Genomic DNA, 15,503 nt, shown 5'->3' on the forward strand with positions numbered 1-15,503 from the left:
ACCTTATCTTCCCTGTGCACAGGGTTTGTTGACCACTGCACCTCTGAGACCCAGAGACCCTTCTCCAAGACACGTCTTTAAGAAGCACAAGTCCCAAGGGAACAAAGGCTGTGGAGCCGTGCGTGATCCATCCGATGCTTCCTAGGTAAGTTGGTGCTTTTGCTGCTCTGCAAACCATTGTGGCAGTTCAGAGCATTCGAGACGGCTGTAGCGTGGATCTCCGATGAGTTCAGCCCTGGAAAGAACAGCCCTATCTCTGCTGCCGGGACGGATCTGGCACCGCAGTGTCCTGAGAGGCTCCTGGTGAGGCTCTTCTGCATCCCTCATGGGAGGCAAGTGCCAAGTACCCACATACCCAGCCCCTCTCCCAGTGGGGGAGCTATTCATGCAGACAGCAGCACTGAAGCACCACTGAACACATTTCCCTTTCAGCCCTCGCTTGCTCCTCCATTTCAAGCAGATCAGAGCTGGATATTTGCTGGTGTCTGTGATGGGACCAACGCACTTCTCAGAGCTTACTGTTCCCACGTAGCATCAGCCCGCTCCCCATCCCACCAGCCCCACATCGTGCATGCCCAAACCACAAATCCACCAGAGAAGCCCAGTTCTGCTCAAGACACTCCCAGAAACCTCCCACTGGAGCCTGCAGGGCTTGTGGTTCAATCTCCAACTCTGTAAGGAGATTCACAGTCCAGCTGTATCATTAATAGACTAAGAAAAGAGAGAGGAACTCTGCAGTCTCTCATGCCAGAGCATCCTTGAAGCAATATGCTATGCACAGGTGATAAATCCCCCAGTTCTCTGTTGCCAAGAATGACGCTTGACCCAGTGACAGCTTCAAATCCAAAGCAGAAAACAAACCAAATTAAACTAGCCCCATTCACTGCCCTGGCCTAGAACCCAAAAACGATCAGCAAAGCAACAGCACTGCTGTGAGAAAGAAAATCCGAAGACCACAAATACTGCCAGTGATCCTTTTTCATCTGACACCAAAAAATGATGAGCAGAGGCCTCAACTTGCAGCTGCTGGAGAATGTCTGCTGCTCTATATCAAGCCACGATGGCATTGCCAGTGTCTAAGACCAAGTTGCCTAACGAGTCCTTGCTGGCTCTATCTGGTTGCATGGGATGTGGTCCAGCACAGATGCTGACAAGCACCGCCATCAATACTCCATTCCTACACGTTTGGAGGAACAAAATTAACAGGACTCTCTGTAATAGGGCACGCTGGGAACTCCCGATAATAACACACCTCCTCAGAGGCAAAATAAGGCTTAAAATATGAACATTTCTTAATAAAAGTGGGAATGCTTTGGAACCCAAGAAGAAAAGAGCCTAACTGGGGACGACAGGTGTCTGCTCCTTTAGAGGTTTTGGGTTGGAAACCTCAAAAAGGAACAAAGAAATTGCGATAAACAATTCCTCCTTGATTCCTCCAGGGATCTGAAAAGACATGAGACCTTGGTCCTGCCATCAGTTTTCAATCTCCTTCTGCTCAATTATATTCTGTCTTTTAATGACATCCTTTCCTACCTCAGCTCCAAGAGAGCTATTCCTGATCTGCAGAAAGACTGCAAAAGACTAAGTTTCAAAACCCAGAAGAGAACGTCATGCTGATTTTACTTCACCTAACAGCCACAGCCCAGCCACTGAGGATGCTTCAGACCAACGTGGAGCGTGCGAGCAAGCGTTAATGCTTCTGAACCTCACATCTTCTCCTTGCCTTCTATTAATTTTTGTCTATCATTTCAAAAAACAAGCAGACATTTAGGATTCAAACCCGATTAAATAAACCACACTTTTCTAACGGCATACCTCAGACAACATTAAAGCTAAATGGAGTCATATCAGACACTATGAAGTTTTTATTGCCGAGACAGAACAAGGAAAATTACATTATAGGCAGGCACTGCCAGACAACTCACAATAAAATTCCCAGGCACATCTATTTATCTTGCAGTGATTTTGTTTGCAGCCTGCTTACCCAGGTTTGAATTATACTTGGACCCTTCCTTAGCACCCATCACCATCCAGGTGTTTTACATAAATAAAGGTGCTGACACCACCCTGTAAATTAGGAACTGTTAAGGGACAAGCAGGAGGCAGTAACATGCCCACAGCCACCTGGAAAGTGGGTGGCAGAGCCGGGCAGTAACATGGAAAGGTGCTGTGTGACTGCAAACCCCAGCCCCGGCGTGCTGGCAGGATGGGGGGCCCAGCGTATTTTGGTTTTGTGAATGTGCTTGTGGCTGCAAAGTTTAGAAAGCGCCTGGAGCAGCTCCAGCCAGAGACAGCACTGGGGGGCAGATGGGAAAACCAGTGGCAAAACCAAGGACCGAGAGCACGGGGCCACTCTGGTGTGGGAGAAGGATCCCCGGACCCTCACAGGGAACGTGCCAAAGCCCCGAAGCATGGTGTCCCCATCAGAAATGTGGCATAGGCAGCACTAAGGGCAAGCACTGGGCTCACGCAGACAGTCGGTCCATTCAGAAAGAGAAATCTCCCTTCACACAGAGATGAGCGGCATCCCCGGGAGATCACACAAAAAAATATCTCCCGTTACCACCAGCCTGAGAAATTCCCTGAGCCCCACAAAGGCAGATCAGACCCCCTCATCGTTTTGCAGCCCGGGCCATGTCTCCCGTCCTCCGCTGCCTTGCAGCTGCAGGGGGGTTAATGGCTGAAACAAAGCAACGGTGCCATGCGCTGCTGAAGCGTGACATGACTCCAGGCTGACATTTCGTCCTCCCTTCCTTCGAAGCCCCTTCCCTCCCTGCTGCATCTTCTCACGCCCGTGGCAGCTCTGCCATTGCCACCATGCGTGGTGCTCCTGAAGGGGTCTGGCTCCTTTCACAGCCCCGCAGGGACAAGGCTACCTGAAGGCACCCTGGCAACAGCACCAGGGCTCCTTGCTGGCTGCAAGAAGGAGATTTCCCAAAGACACGAAGAAGCGACCGGCACCGGCTCCTCTGCAAACCACACTGTGCAAAACACAGCCTTTTTGCCACCCTGCTGCGGGCGATGCCAGACCTCTCGTGCCTGAGCGCGGGACACCCTCGCCAGAGCCAGGGAGCACCCAGGTCCCTTATGTGTCCAGTCTGCCTGGTAGATGATCCAAAGCAATGATGACACTTGGTTATTGTTATTCCGTGCCTACTGTGCAGAAAGCCTGCCAGCATCCAGCTCAAAACAAACCACCCGCTCCCCCCTTGTGCACTTAAATGGCTGCACGGCCCTACGTTCCCAAAGTCACAGCGGGCTGCCTTGCAGCTGCGAGCACTTGACACCCTGCCACCAGGCACAGGAGAAGGAACACGTGGGAGATCCCGCAGATAGATACCGGCTCCCCAGCACAACATGGGTCCCGGCTACCAGCGGGAGTGAGTGCGGGAGCCATCAGTACTCCGTATTAGCATCTTCCCTATCAAATCAAGGGACTTTATTGCAGATGTTAATCTCCTTTGGCATTACTTAATTTGCTGCCTTTAATCACAGATAGCAGCTGGTCATGTAAACATTCAAATCCATGAATTAACCGCTGGGTCCACACAGGAGTCAGGCAGAGCCCATCTGTACGGCTCAGCCACCACCTCCTGCACCCTCACCGCCTCCGCTGCATTCACGGATATCTACTTAAGTAACAAAAAGGGCTTACACAGCCCTTTTGATTAATAAAGAAACAATTTAACTGTTTCATTGCTTTCTGAGCATAAATATCAAGGACACCTGACAAAAGAATAGCTCTTCTCCCCGGCAGGCATGACACAGCGCTGGCTGTACGGGCTGTGCTGGGGCACCAAAGGAAAGGGAGGATTTCAGGGACTGCCCCAGACAGAATAAACAAAGTCAGGACATTGTTTGCAACTGGATCTCATCTACAAACAGGAAGGGTGTTTTTTCTCAGCACCGCGCTAACGGCAGATCACAGCTCCAGCCCTGGGAAACTCCTCGGCGCATGCAAAGCCGGTGAGCCAGCTTCCTCCGGCAGCGGAAGGGGAGAGGAGAGCGGTCACTGTTCGGGTTCACAACAGTGAACCAGTGCAGAGCTGGAACGGGTGCACGCTTGTTAAAAAGCCCCACTGACAGCTTCAGCTGCCCCCTCGGACTGTGAAATTTTTACCAACATGACATATTCAGAGCAGTTTCAGCCCGTAACTACCTGATACAAGCAAACAAGAAGTCTGACTGCTACGGACAGAGCGAGCCCATGCTGTACCCACAGATAAAGTGCACTAACTCCGACTGACTCACAGGGGCACTATCAGCGTAAGTATTTTGAGAGGTGCTAGTTCTTTTAAAAAAGGAATATCAAGCACATTTGATTTCAGAAGGAAACAGTGGGTATTTTTAAGACTTTCCTGATTTTCAAGAAAATCTGATTTGGGGATGGCCCAGGTGAAAGCCTCTGGGTGGGTGGAGGATGCACACAGAAGCGGGAGGATACCTGCACACATCTGTATTGCCCCTCCAGGTCTCCATTTCAGCCTGGCTGCCCTGGCCTGTTGCCGGCTAAGCAGCCTCCTCCCAGGCCTGGGGCAGAGCGAGGGACTGCCGTGCCCCTATCTCTCCCCCGACCCATTGCCAGCCCCACACAAACGCACGTGACAAGTGAGCATGAGAACCTATAGCAGATCCTCAAAGCAGATGAATTTTTCTCGCCTCCTGCGGTACCTGCAAAGGTGGATTATGGATATGGCCTGTCAGTGCCTCTTTTGCTCATCAAATCCCCAAACTTTGTCATTGCCAAACTTTGTGCCAGTTGGCTGCCATGGGGAAAAAAGCCACCCGCCGCTCAGGGCCACTGCAATAACTGCTAATGAAGGGCAGCTGCCTTCAAAAATGGATCAGCTTGTTCTCAGCTGCTGGTAATACACTCTGAAGCTTCATAATAGCGCTCCCCAGGCTGCAAATCCCAACAAACCTTTCATTTTACTTTCCCTTCCGCAGCCGCTGTTGCCGCAGCAGCAATACGGCTGCCTTGAATTTCTCTCTTTGTCTGCTCAATAGCATCCTGGTGGTATCAGTGCTGCTGGCGGGAAGGAGCTGCCTTCTGCCGTGCTCCTCAATCATTGTTTCCCCCTGCCTAAAAAGGGACCGTGGTCGTCACCGCTGCTGGGGGAAGGCGAGAAACAGGCCTGGGGTTGTCCTCTGACACACGCTGGCAGCGCTCAGCTCAACTGACAGCCACGGGGATGGGCCACAGGGATGGGAGAAGGCGGGGGACCACCGGGGCGCTGCACAGGATGGGCTTGGTGGGGCGACCGAAGGGGCTGAAGGCATTTTGAGAGGCCGCGACACGATGCTGAAGCTGCAAAGAGCAGTCCCTGGGATGCCAGAGGCACCGGGCAGCCCAGGGATCCCTGCGCCCCAGGGGCTTTGTGCAGCAGAGCGAGGGGCTGGGGGCTCCATGCTGGCGGTGGCAGGGTTGCTGTGCTGTGCAGGGACACCTCGGGGCCATACTAAGGTCCCCAGTGCTCCAGGTGACTCTGCAGGGGCATCAGTGCCCAGAGGGCTCCCCTGGCTCTTCTGGGTGCGTCTCCTGGGCACCACAATGGGAACAGTGGTCTCTGGCCATTTCAAACTTGATTTTAAAAGTCAGGTTGGCTTAAGAAGCAGATCCAGTTCTCCGCTCTGAGAGGAAGAGATTTATTCCCACGCAGGCTGAGGAAGGGACTAGCAGACTTGCTCTGGATCCCCCAGTGAGACCTGAGACCAGGCTTGGGCCACAGCCACGTCTCCCTGCCTACACCAGGCTGGCGCAGGGGCCAGCTTGGTCCTTCCTCTGCAGGGAGCTGAGGGAGAGATACTGAGTCACCTTCTCGCTTTTCTTCTGCCTTAGCCCTTGTATCGAAGAGGATGGAGACCACCATCTTTCCAGCCAGAAGGAAGAGACAGGACTGTCACTGGGGCTGGCGTTTAGCTACTATGTGCCCTCGTATCACCTCCCCTCGCCACCACTCTTGCAGGCTCAGGAGACAGCCAGCGCGTCAGCCAAGGACTCTCTTATCATTCCTTCCCACCCCATCTAACAAGCTCTTTACACCTACAGACCACAAACACTTGGGTTTGTTTTTATAATAGCGTGCATGCCATCTGGCAAAACGAAATACGCTTCTCGCAAGTATCTCTACAAGGCAGAGCTACGAAATGCAGCTGGTTGTGACAGCGTGGTGGGAATCAAGGGAAGGAGCCAAAGAAGCCGGTGCTGCAGCTGGGCAGCCAGAGCCATCTCCCAGGCTTTGCGTCCTGCATGAAACAGGCACTGGAGAAAAATGCAACGAGAGGCAGTGCCACGAAGCCAGGGACTTGATGGTCCTCTCAGTCGAGTGCTCTCTGCTACATAACCACACTTGTCCTGCTTCTTTGCGTTTTTCTATGGACCTCGCTGTTTTTGGAGTAGACTTAGGGAGGAAAATGGAATTTTCTCTTCCCAGCCTGGCCTGTAGTCTAAACTCCTGAGAGCTGCAGCTTTGAATACCCTAATGGAAATCTCACTTTTTCCAGAGATACTTATTGTAGTCCCTAGGGGTGTATATAAAGGCCAGGCAATGGCACTGTCATCACTGTCTTCTCAAAAGAGGAAGCTTTGCTCAGCCTTCGCAGAGCATATCTGCAGGCGCTTTCTCCGGGGACTCCCAGCTCCGGACCCCAGATGAGCACAGGTCCCTTCCTCCAGCCACCACCTACAGCACCCGCAGACGCATCCTCCCGCACCCAGCTGGGGCACCGTTGGGAGCTCCTGCTCCTCAGCAAGGGGTCACACAGAAAACTACCACAGTACAACCTCAGTACAAAAACTTAAGGAAGGGGAAGGTGATATTTATTTTAACCTAAAACTGATTTCTCTAACGTGTCACTCACACCTGCACACCTACAAACTCACACTCATGCATTCACCGAAAGGTAGATGTCCATGTGGCATGGTCAGGGTCACTGTGTGCAACACAGAGGACAAGGGACACCCACTAGCAAGTCCTAACAACAGCTCTGGCATCCCTCCTCATTGACAGCAAAGAACTGGGTTTTGGACACATTTTTCACATGCTTTAGGAGTCAATGGTTATTACAGGCTGATCTTTATCTCAGTGTCTTGCTTACTCACCCCCCATAAACCCTAGGAAAGCTGCTGCCTGTTGTCTCCTTTCCCTCATTTTGGGCACCTTATCTAAGCCTTCCTCTTGGAACCACAGGAAGCGCAATGGCACATCACAGTGTAACCTTGCTCTCATTATCAGGGAACAGGTCTTATAGCGATGAGCCATCTATGCTGCGGCCTTATCACAGCACAGACCTCCTGGTCCTGATGCAAACCACACAGCCCGCCGTGTTTACCCATTTGTTTGCTGTCGGCTCTGTCTTTGGTGATCAGCACAGGCCATCCCTGCATCCCTTGTTCTAGCGTTCCTGCTGGTGTTTTCACACATACTTTTCCATTCACATTCCATCCACACTAACCTTAATATTTCCATTACAAACCTCTACAGGTACTTCCACCAAAGGCAGGATTCCTATTACAAATCACATGAATGCTGCTAGTAAATTTTAAGTCTAAGCCGGCCCGGCTAGCTCCGACTGCTAGCAACAGGCTGGTTCACATTTAATGGTGTTTTATGCCAATGTGGATAAATGGCTCCTCCAGGCAGCTGGCTTATGAGCTTCTCAAGGTGAAGGTACCTCCAACCACAGGAATGTGAGCAGCCCTCAGGCCACCTTCCCATGCCTGGGCACTGAGACGTGCCTGGGGCACAGCCGCAGGGCAGCAGGCAGGAACGTGAAGGTCTGCAGGGACTGTGTGTCCACGTGGGCAGCCAGAGCACCCAAGAAGAGGCCAAAGGGAGCAGGAAAGAGACAGAGATGCAAGCTCTGGGCTGTGCCTCAGCCACCGCATTCATCCTTGGCTGTGCTACCGGGGCCTTGAATGCTCCAGAAGTCAGCAGCTGAGATACCACCTCTTGGAAAATGAATTGCTGAAACGTGATTATTAGTAACAAAATAAGAGCCTTGTCGCTGTGGATGGAGAATTTCCTTTTCTACCATACATTCTCCCCATGTCATAAATGTAATTCAGCAATCATTAGATGTGACCAAAGGTTAAGCACTGTGTAGGGTGGCTTTACGGAGAGTGAGAGACCTGAGAGCTGACACTGAGTGTGGGCAACTCTACCTCCCAGTCTTCACTCATCATTCGATTAATGCTGGAGAAAGCCCATGAGAGAAACAAGTGAACTCTCTAGCAACACTATACTGTTCCAAAAATTAAACACCACTTTTTAGTGTCCACCCCTGGAGGATCCTGGAGCACTTAGTGCTGTTTAGCTTAGTGATAAAGAACTGCCTGAAAACCATGCTAGGGAATGGGTGGTTTCCCACCCAATTCCTTCAAGGGAAATACTGAGGCACGGAGAGGTGAAAAGAAGGTACATATGTTTGCAGGAGAAGAGTCCCTCCACAGTGGCAGGCACAGCTCCCAGTCCTGATTCACATCACTGCACCTACAGGGCTCCTCCTCCCCCTGCAACGGCAATTACCCAAAACCGCCATTATTCTCCCGAAACTCTCAGTGTTACTGAAATGTAATTTCCACCTCACTAACCAGAGGTGAGACCATACAACCGGGCAATCCAGACTCCTTGGACAATGCCAACAAGCAAAACTGAAAGTCAGTAACTCCCACCTGGTACTGTTAAACTCCAGAAAAGCTCTGAGCTGGAAGAGTTTCTAGGACAGACTGAGCATCCCCTTCTCTGTGCACTCCAGCCGCACATCTGAGACTCCCCAACGTTACTCCTCCAACAGCTTCCTGCCGTAAATCAGAGTGCTGCTAATCTGACTGCAATAACTCATCCCAAGTGCTGCCACATCCACATGGATGAGCCACGAAGGGAACACACGCAGTGCAGGTAAGACATGATGCAACATGGGTGAAAAAATCTGTTCTAGCTACCACAGAGAACCAAAGTACTGAAGACACAGCAACAGCCCAGGCTAGCACATGCAAGCACAAGCCCTCCAAGGATGCTTTGGGATCATTTCCATCGCTGACACCCAGACACCAGGCTGGCCACTGGGTCCTCAGCAGTGCACTGCTTACAGGTACCTCAAAGTCAGCTCCCATGCCTGGGACTTCATCTGCTTCAAGGCTGAGCAGGTCTGGAGGATGCCGGCAATGGGAAAGATCAAGCCAGCCCAACCAGCTTGCCCTGGAACCTGACCCTCTCAGTCCAGGGAATGGCAGGTCCCACAGGGAGCTGCTTGTTGCCACCTCCTCTCATGCCTCACTCAAGAGTCCGAGCCCGAGGGAATCACCCTCACCCCCCAAAGGACAAGGGGAGCCTCTGGTACACCATGAGATGATGCTGGTTTGCAGTTCCCAGGGCTGGTGAGTTTGACCAGCCTGCTATCAGTTCAAGCTAATATACGTCATACTTTCCCTTGCAGTGGCCAGGAGCTTGTAGGTCAGAACTAACCCCCTGGGACTGCTTTTCCTGGATATTTGGTAACCACTGCAGACCACAGAGCAAATCTATAATTCACCATCTGCATGATGCACCACTGACTAAACAGTGCACAGATTGCAATTACGAGTGTCTTTCAATTCTGCGTCTTGAGCGTGCACCGGTGTCCATGATCCAGGATCCATTAGAAACACCAAACTGTTTCATTAACTGAGGTACGTCAGGGCCATGGAGAGCTGGAGCGAGGCCTACGTGCAAACTGTGTGACAGTGAGGGATGTGCTGAGGAACTTCCCCAAAATGTTGCACAGGCAGTGACAATGATGAAACCCTGAATGGATGTGACAGCTTTGGAGCCGACACCAATTGTCCATCACTCGCCCGTGTGAAGCCTGTGCAGGCACAAAGAGGAACAATTTCTCACAAACTCATGCCTGCTGTCAGACAAAAAGGCTGCAGAGAAAGTCAGGTACGTCTAACTGTCCACTTTCTGGGAGGTGCCTGAGACATTCAAAGACATCTGCATGAATTTGTGATCGTTATCCTTCATCACAAAAACAATATATCATGTCAAGCCACAAACCAAAGGGATTTTGGTAGGAATAAGTAAATAAATGGCTACATAAGTATCCCAGACAATGTGGAGTTGGATCCAGAGCCTGTTTTGTTTTTTTTCTATCATCTTGCCGCAAAGAAGGCAGAACACAGCCAGGGTGACAGATGAAGGTGAGTGTCAGGCAGCACCCAGGCCTCTCCATAAATGCCAGGTGCCACCTCTTCCTTAAGGAAGGAGGGAAAGCAGGGATGAGTGGCCGGGAAGGGCTCCAGCAGGCAGCACCATCTGCCACCAGCCCTCACACAGCCCCGGTGAGCTGCGGGGGCAAATTCTTAGGCAGAGAAGTCTCCTGCCAGCTCCCAGCCCAGGCACAGCTCCTCTGCAGAAAGCTGCTGGCCATATCCCAGCCTGACCCACAAGATAAACATAAAATTGTGTGTAGCGGTGCTCCTCGGGGCAACCAGCACAGGCCGACTGAGCGTCCCCCACCTGGAACCAAGCTGGGGATCAAAAGCCTGAGCACAAGGGAAGCAAAGCAAAAATCCCCAAAACCGTAAGGCACCAGCACAGCCAGACAAACACCTCCAGGCTCATATGTCTCTGCTCTCCTTATAAAGTCTCCTGACTTTATATATGGGGCACAAAGTTAGAAAAGTGGATATTCAGCCCCAGTCTTCATTTCATTTGCGTGGTTTTGTAGCTTTTTTTTGGCTGGAGGGTCTCCATCCATTCTGCAGTTCAGCAGGGATAGAAAGGGGCTCTGCTTTCACACTGGAGTTTTATTTATGCAAACTTTCTTAAATTATTATTACCCCTTTTTTTACAGCTCTAAGAAGCACACTAAATCTACAGAATGACTTGTACCCAAGCAGGCAGCCAACGTACAACTGGTCCTACAGTACCCGCAGCTCTGCTGACCAGTGCCCTGGACACGGAGCAGAAGACATGGGGCAGCAGGGAGGTCCCCCTGGCTGTGCTGCCATCAGGCTTTTGCTTACGTTCACGACACTCGCAGCCCACTCACAGCAGGACTCCCTGACTGCATCTACGCTTTTCCTGCAATCTGGAAAATGATGTCACCAAGCAAATGTAGTATCTCAGGCAGTCAGGCAAACATCTGGAAGACAATATCTGGCAGGACTTGGCCTCCTCGGCCATGCCTGGCACACCAGTGCAGGAGGAGCCCTGGCACAGCAGCACAGTATCCATCTTTTGCAGGAGGCTTTAATCAAGATTCTTCTGTTGTTTGAGAAGAAGCAACGCAGGTAAGTCTTAGGAAACATAAACCTCATTTGTGATACAGAAGAACCTGCAATGAAAGTCCTAAAGAAGTTAATCACTAAAGTTTAGTGCGACCACGCACTGCCAGACACTCAGACACTTGGCAAACCATCTTTTGCTCATCCATGACCAGCTTTCTGACAGCAGGCATACAGGGCATTTACAAAGAAGGAGCTGCAGGTATAACAAGACTCACTCTTGCTTTAAAAGATGCACAACAGTGACTGTCAGTTAACCGAAAAACCTATGCTGGGAAGTTGATGATTCAAACTCAGGTAAAGATCAGTGTTTCCAGGGGCTCCCCATCCTCCCAACAGCTGCAGGTTTCAGCTGCACGTTTGCACCACTGGTTTCAGGGTGAATTCTCAGCTGGGAGAGCTCCCCCGTAATCTTCATGTGCCCCCCTCCAGCCATGTCCACTTTTGGGGAAACCCACCTGTCTGTCTGTATAGGTAAGGAAACGTCTCTTACGTTTTGCAGGGCGTCTTGATACTGTGGCAGTGAAGAGAGCTGTGACTCAGAGTGGTACGGGGACAACCCTTTCCTCAGAGTCCTCAGGTCCCCTGTGCTGGACTGCTGCAAAGACAACGACAGAAAACAGACAGTCCGTATTAACGAGAAGAAGGAAAGCTGTGCCCCTCCTGCTGTATTGGCTTTTCCCATGACCGCTTCTGTCCCATGACCTGTTCCCATTACTTCTCCCTGCAACAGCAGTGACAGTGAACATATTGTCATAAAATGCTTTTTCTATGCCCATACCTGGAGAAAACATTTTCAAGCAGTTGGAGGTGAACGTTCAAGGTCTACTCCATTAAGTGATACAGCAAGAAGGCATATTTATTTTACCTAAGTTCCTATATGTTCATTAAAAACATTTGTTAAGATGCAAATGAAAAAATATTTGTAAGACTTCAGATTAAATCAAAATCAGCAAAAGAAATCCACCAGGAGACATTTTCTAGATTTTTCTTTTTAAAACACCATAGGTTATTCCAATCACCTGCATGTGGAAAGCAATGAGAGTTTGTAAACAGTGCTACTGTGATTCACCTAAGCTTGCAAAATGTGTGTGACAGAACAGTTTCTTACTTGGTTATAAATTTGCATGCACCCAAAGGTCTTAAACAAAGTCAAATAAATAAAGGTAGTCTGTATGACCCTAGAAACGAGATAAATGCAATCAGTAGTCTGTGCTCAAAGGGAGAAGCAGCACTGGGTGTCGAGAGTACTGAATAATCTCTCTGGACAAAGTTTCTGCCTCATGTTATTAGTTCTCTCTCTCTGTGATTCTGAAACAGGACGGTCCTAGAATGAGAGGAGTTTCTCATTTATAAAAGTACACCCATAAAAAGCCAATACACAAGTAGCCAAAATCAAAGGTCTGGGAGAAGATTATATCTTTTTATTACCGATAAACATCCTCATTAACTTTTCATATTTTTAAGAATATCAAGTGCACTGTCCTCTATTTTAAAGCTATAAAATCATAACCTTTTAGATTTTTATGCTCCATTAAGACTTTCGACCTGCATTTGCTGCAGAAATGATGTTTTCTACTTCAAAAGAACCAAAGAAAAGCCACTGGTGCAATAAAATTTAACAGGAAATCTCATAAATCAGCTCAACTGTATATAAAAACCCCTCAGTAACCCCAAAGGCCTGACCATAACCAAGACTTTGGGGACTGCGGCCGTACACAGATCTTTGGAAATATGGAAAGTTCATTTCCATTTCTTGCTCCCATTTAGCAGAGAAGAATTGGTGCATTCAGAGTGGATACATAATTTTCTATCAGCGTCAGAAACATTTTCTTCTAGCTACATGGCCTGTTTTAGGACGTGTTCAGCTTTGGTTTCATTTCAAAATGTTGTTTTATTAGGTTAAAACATCTAGTGTGACCCAGTGCTTTCACAACCATTCTGGCACGCTCACCCTATCAACTTTCCTTTTATAAGCTGTGAAGAGAAGGGCAGTTTTCAAGAAAGCCATCATGAGAAATGGATGCTAGTCCTGTATCACTCAATCTGCTGGGAACTGTTGTGCCTCACATCGAGTCAAGTGATACGGAATGACTTCAGCATATTGGATGTCTGGGATTCCCCTGAATTTACAAGGTGGCATCAGAGAAGATGGTGGCCTATATTTCTTTTGCATTTCACAATAGAGAGTCAGAGACAGAAAGATCTGAAGGAGATAACTCCTTCTGAAGCTAAAAAGTGACTGCTGCAAAACTGAGTTTCCTTCACCATGCCTGGGAGGTATATACTTTCAGAGGAAGGTTAGCAGGTCACAAAGGCAGATGATGCGAAGACTCTTAGTTTACTGGCATTGTCCCAGGCATGTGTTGTATAGGGGTCTCTTGGTGGTTATCCTGAAAGGATTTTACCCTGGCTGGTTATGCTTCCACTGCCCTGCTGTGTGCAAGCTCTTCTTCACTATTGTATGTGCACGGGGGGACAGCAACCTCCTGGGGAGGACCCGACACTCTGCTACCCACTCCTTTAGTTTGTCAGCTCAGGAGCTCATGCACCCTTCCCTGACATCTGTGACGAACGGGCTCTTGCATGGGCAAGGGAAAAGCAGAATAAAACAGCAGAGTGAAAATGTGAGGTTGTAGCTTTGTGCTGGAGACCCCAGAGGTCACAGATCTCCTCCAAGGCTCTGCTCCAGAAGGACGTGCGTTGCCTCGCCAGTGTTTAGAGGCCCTGGATTGCTCAGACTTTCGCAAACCACACTGAGATTTGCAAGATGCCACATGCTTATGGGGCACCAGGAGTGAAGAAACAGGCATGAGAAAGAGAGATCTGGTGGACATTCGTTTGCATCCCAGAAACTTGTTCTCTTGCCCCCAGATCTGAACGGGTTGGTCTACGTTAGACATAGCATGTGTTTCATCACACTACAGCTTGTCCTCATAGAAAGTCAAAACGCCTCGCCCACCAAAGGAAGTAAGGCAACCAGACCTAAGCCTAGCCAACACACAATACCATACTGCTGTGGCTAAAAATACGCTAGTTTAAATTGATTTAATTTAACTGCCCTATGCTCCTGCCTGGAGCAAGAGTCTGCATTAATTTCAATTTGGCTTAAATTGGTTGAAATCGTGTTGGTAAATATACAGATACAGTCAAAACTCTGCTCTAACAAGTGTTTATAATGGATTAGTTCTATTGCTTTTTTTAAGCAAATCCCATTTAAGACAGTGCACTTGTGTGTGACAAAACTATTGTTAGGTTGTTTCAGTGACTGCTGATTATGAATCTGACCTAATGCATTCAATTTGATGGAAAGATTCCCACTAAGTTCAATGAACATCAAAACAAGCTTTTAATTAAAGAAAGGAAAAAGGAAAAAAAAATAAAAGGAAAAGAAAAAGAAAAGCCATCTAAGAAATAAAAATGCTAAACGGAGATCTGTCCAGAAGAGGAATGAGGTGTTTGGGCCATGGGGTAGGTTTGGTAGGGCAAGAAGAATCTTCATCTGCCATTATTTATAACTCATCTGTGTTGGAGTTGGCCAAAGAACCACTTTTTCCTACCGCTGCCAGCCATAAAGCCAGTCCCTTTCACGAGAACACCACTCAATGCAATTTGCCCTCTACATTTTCTAGAATTTGTTTCAAAATGTATCTTACTCTAAGTATTTTTTACAACAGCCTACCAATCACCGTTCTGCACTATTTATTTTCCTTGCACTAAAAGCAAACGTGTATTTCTTCACCATAGAAGGAAAACTGCTTTTTCTTCCTTTTTTAAATTAAAATGGTGCAGTGACATGTATTCATCAGACCTCCCTAAATATTTACACATTCATTGGGCTTTGCTATCAATGTTAGAGCTAACCAGGAAAAGAAAGTGAATCCCTCATTAAAAAGCAATATGACTAATGATGCATCAGAATGAGTAGCCATTACTCCACTTAAACCTAAATTAAAAATCCTGGTATTTGCATTGTCAATTCACTCACAAAATGAAATCTCTTATTACCTTACCCAATTTTCATTACGGAGACGTAAGTGGATCCCAAATTGCTTTTCTAGTCCGAATGGCATTTTAAAGTACAATCCCTGATCATCTCTGTTCATCGTCATTGTTGGAGACTATCTCAATTAATGGGCAACATGTCTATAATAAATTACCCTTCAGGTAAAATCACTTCACATTTCTGGAGTTTCAAGGAATTTATCAGCAAAATCATTTTCATCTGAACTAA

The 15,503-nt window shown here is 48.6% G+C and overlaps 1 protein-coding gene across 2 annotated transcripts in view; it reads right to left on the bottom strand.

Annotated features, from left to right (window-relative positions):
• Positions 1 to 15,503, bottom strand: part of CCDC85C (coiled-coil domain containing 85C) — a 119,540-nt gene that overhangs the window by 18,072 nt on the left and 85,965 nt on the right. For both annotated transcript variants that reach the window (XM_076345426.1, XM_076345425.1), the window contains one exon: positions 11,763 to 11,867. In XM_076345426.1, the coding sequence (XP_076201541.1) occupies positions 11,763 to 11,867 (105 nt within the window). The remainder of the gene's footprint in view (positions 1 to 11,762; positions 11,868 to 15,503) is intronic.

Source organism: Aptenodytes patagonicus, chromosome 7 (assembly GCF_965638725.1).
Source record: "Aptenodytes patagonicus chromosome 7, bAptPat1.pri.cur, whole genome shotgun sequence".
NCBI classification, from domain to species: domain Eukaryota; kingdom Metazoa; phylum Chordata; class Aves; order Sphenisciformes; family Spheniscidae; genus Aptenodytes; species Aptenodytes patagonicus.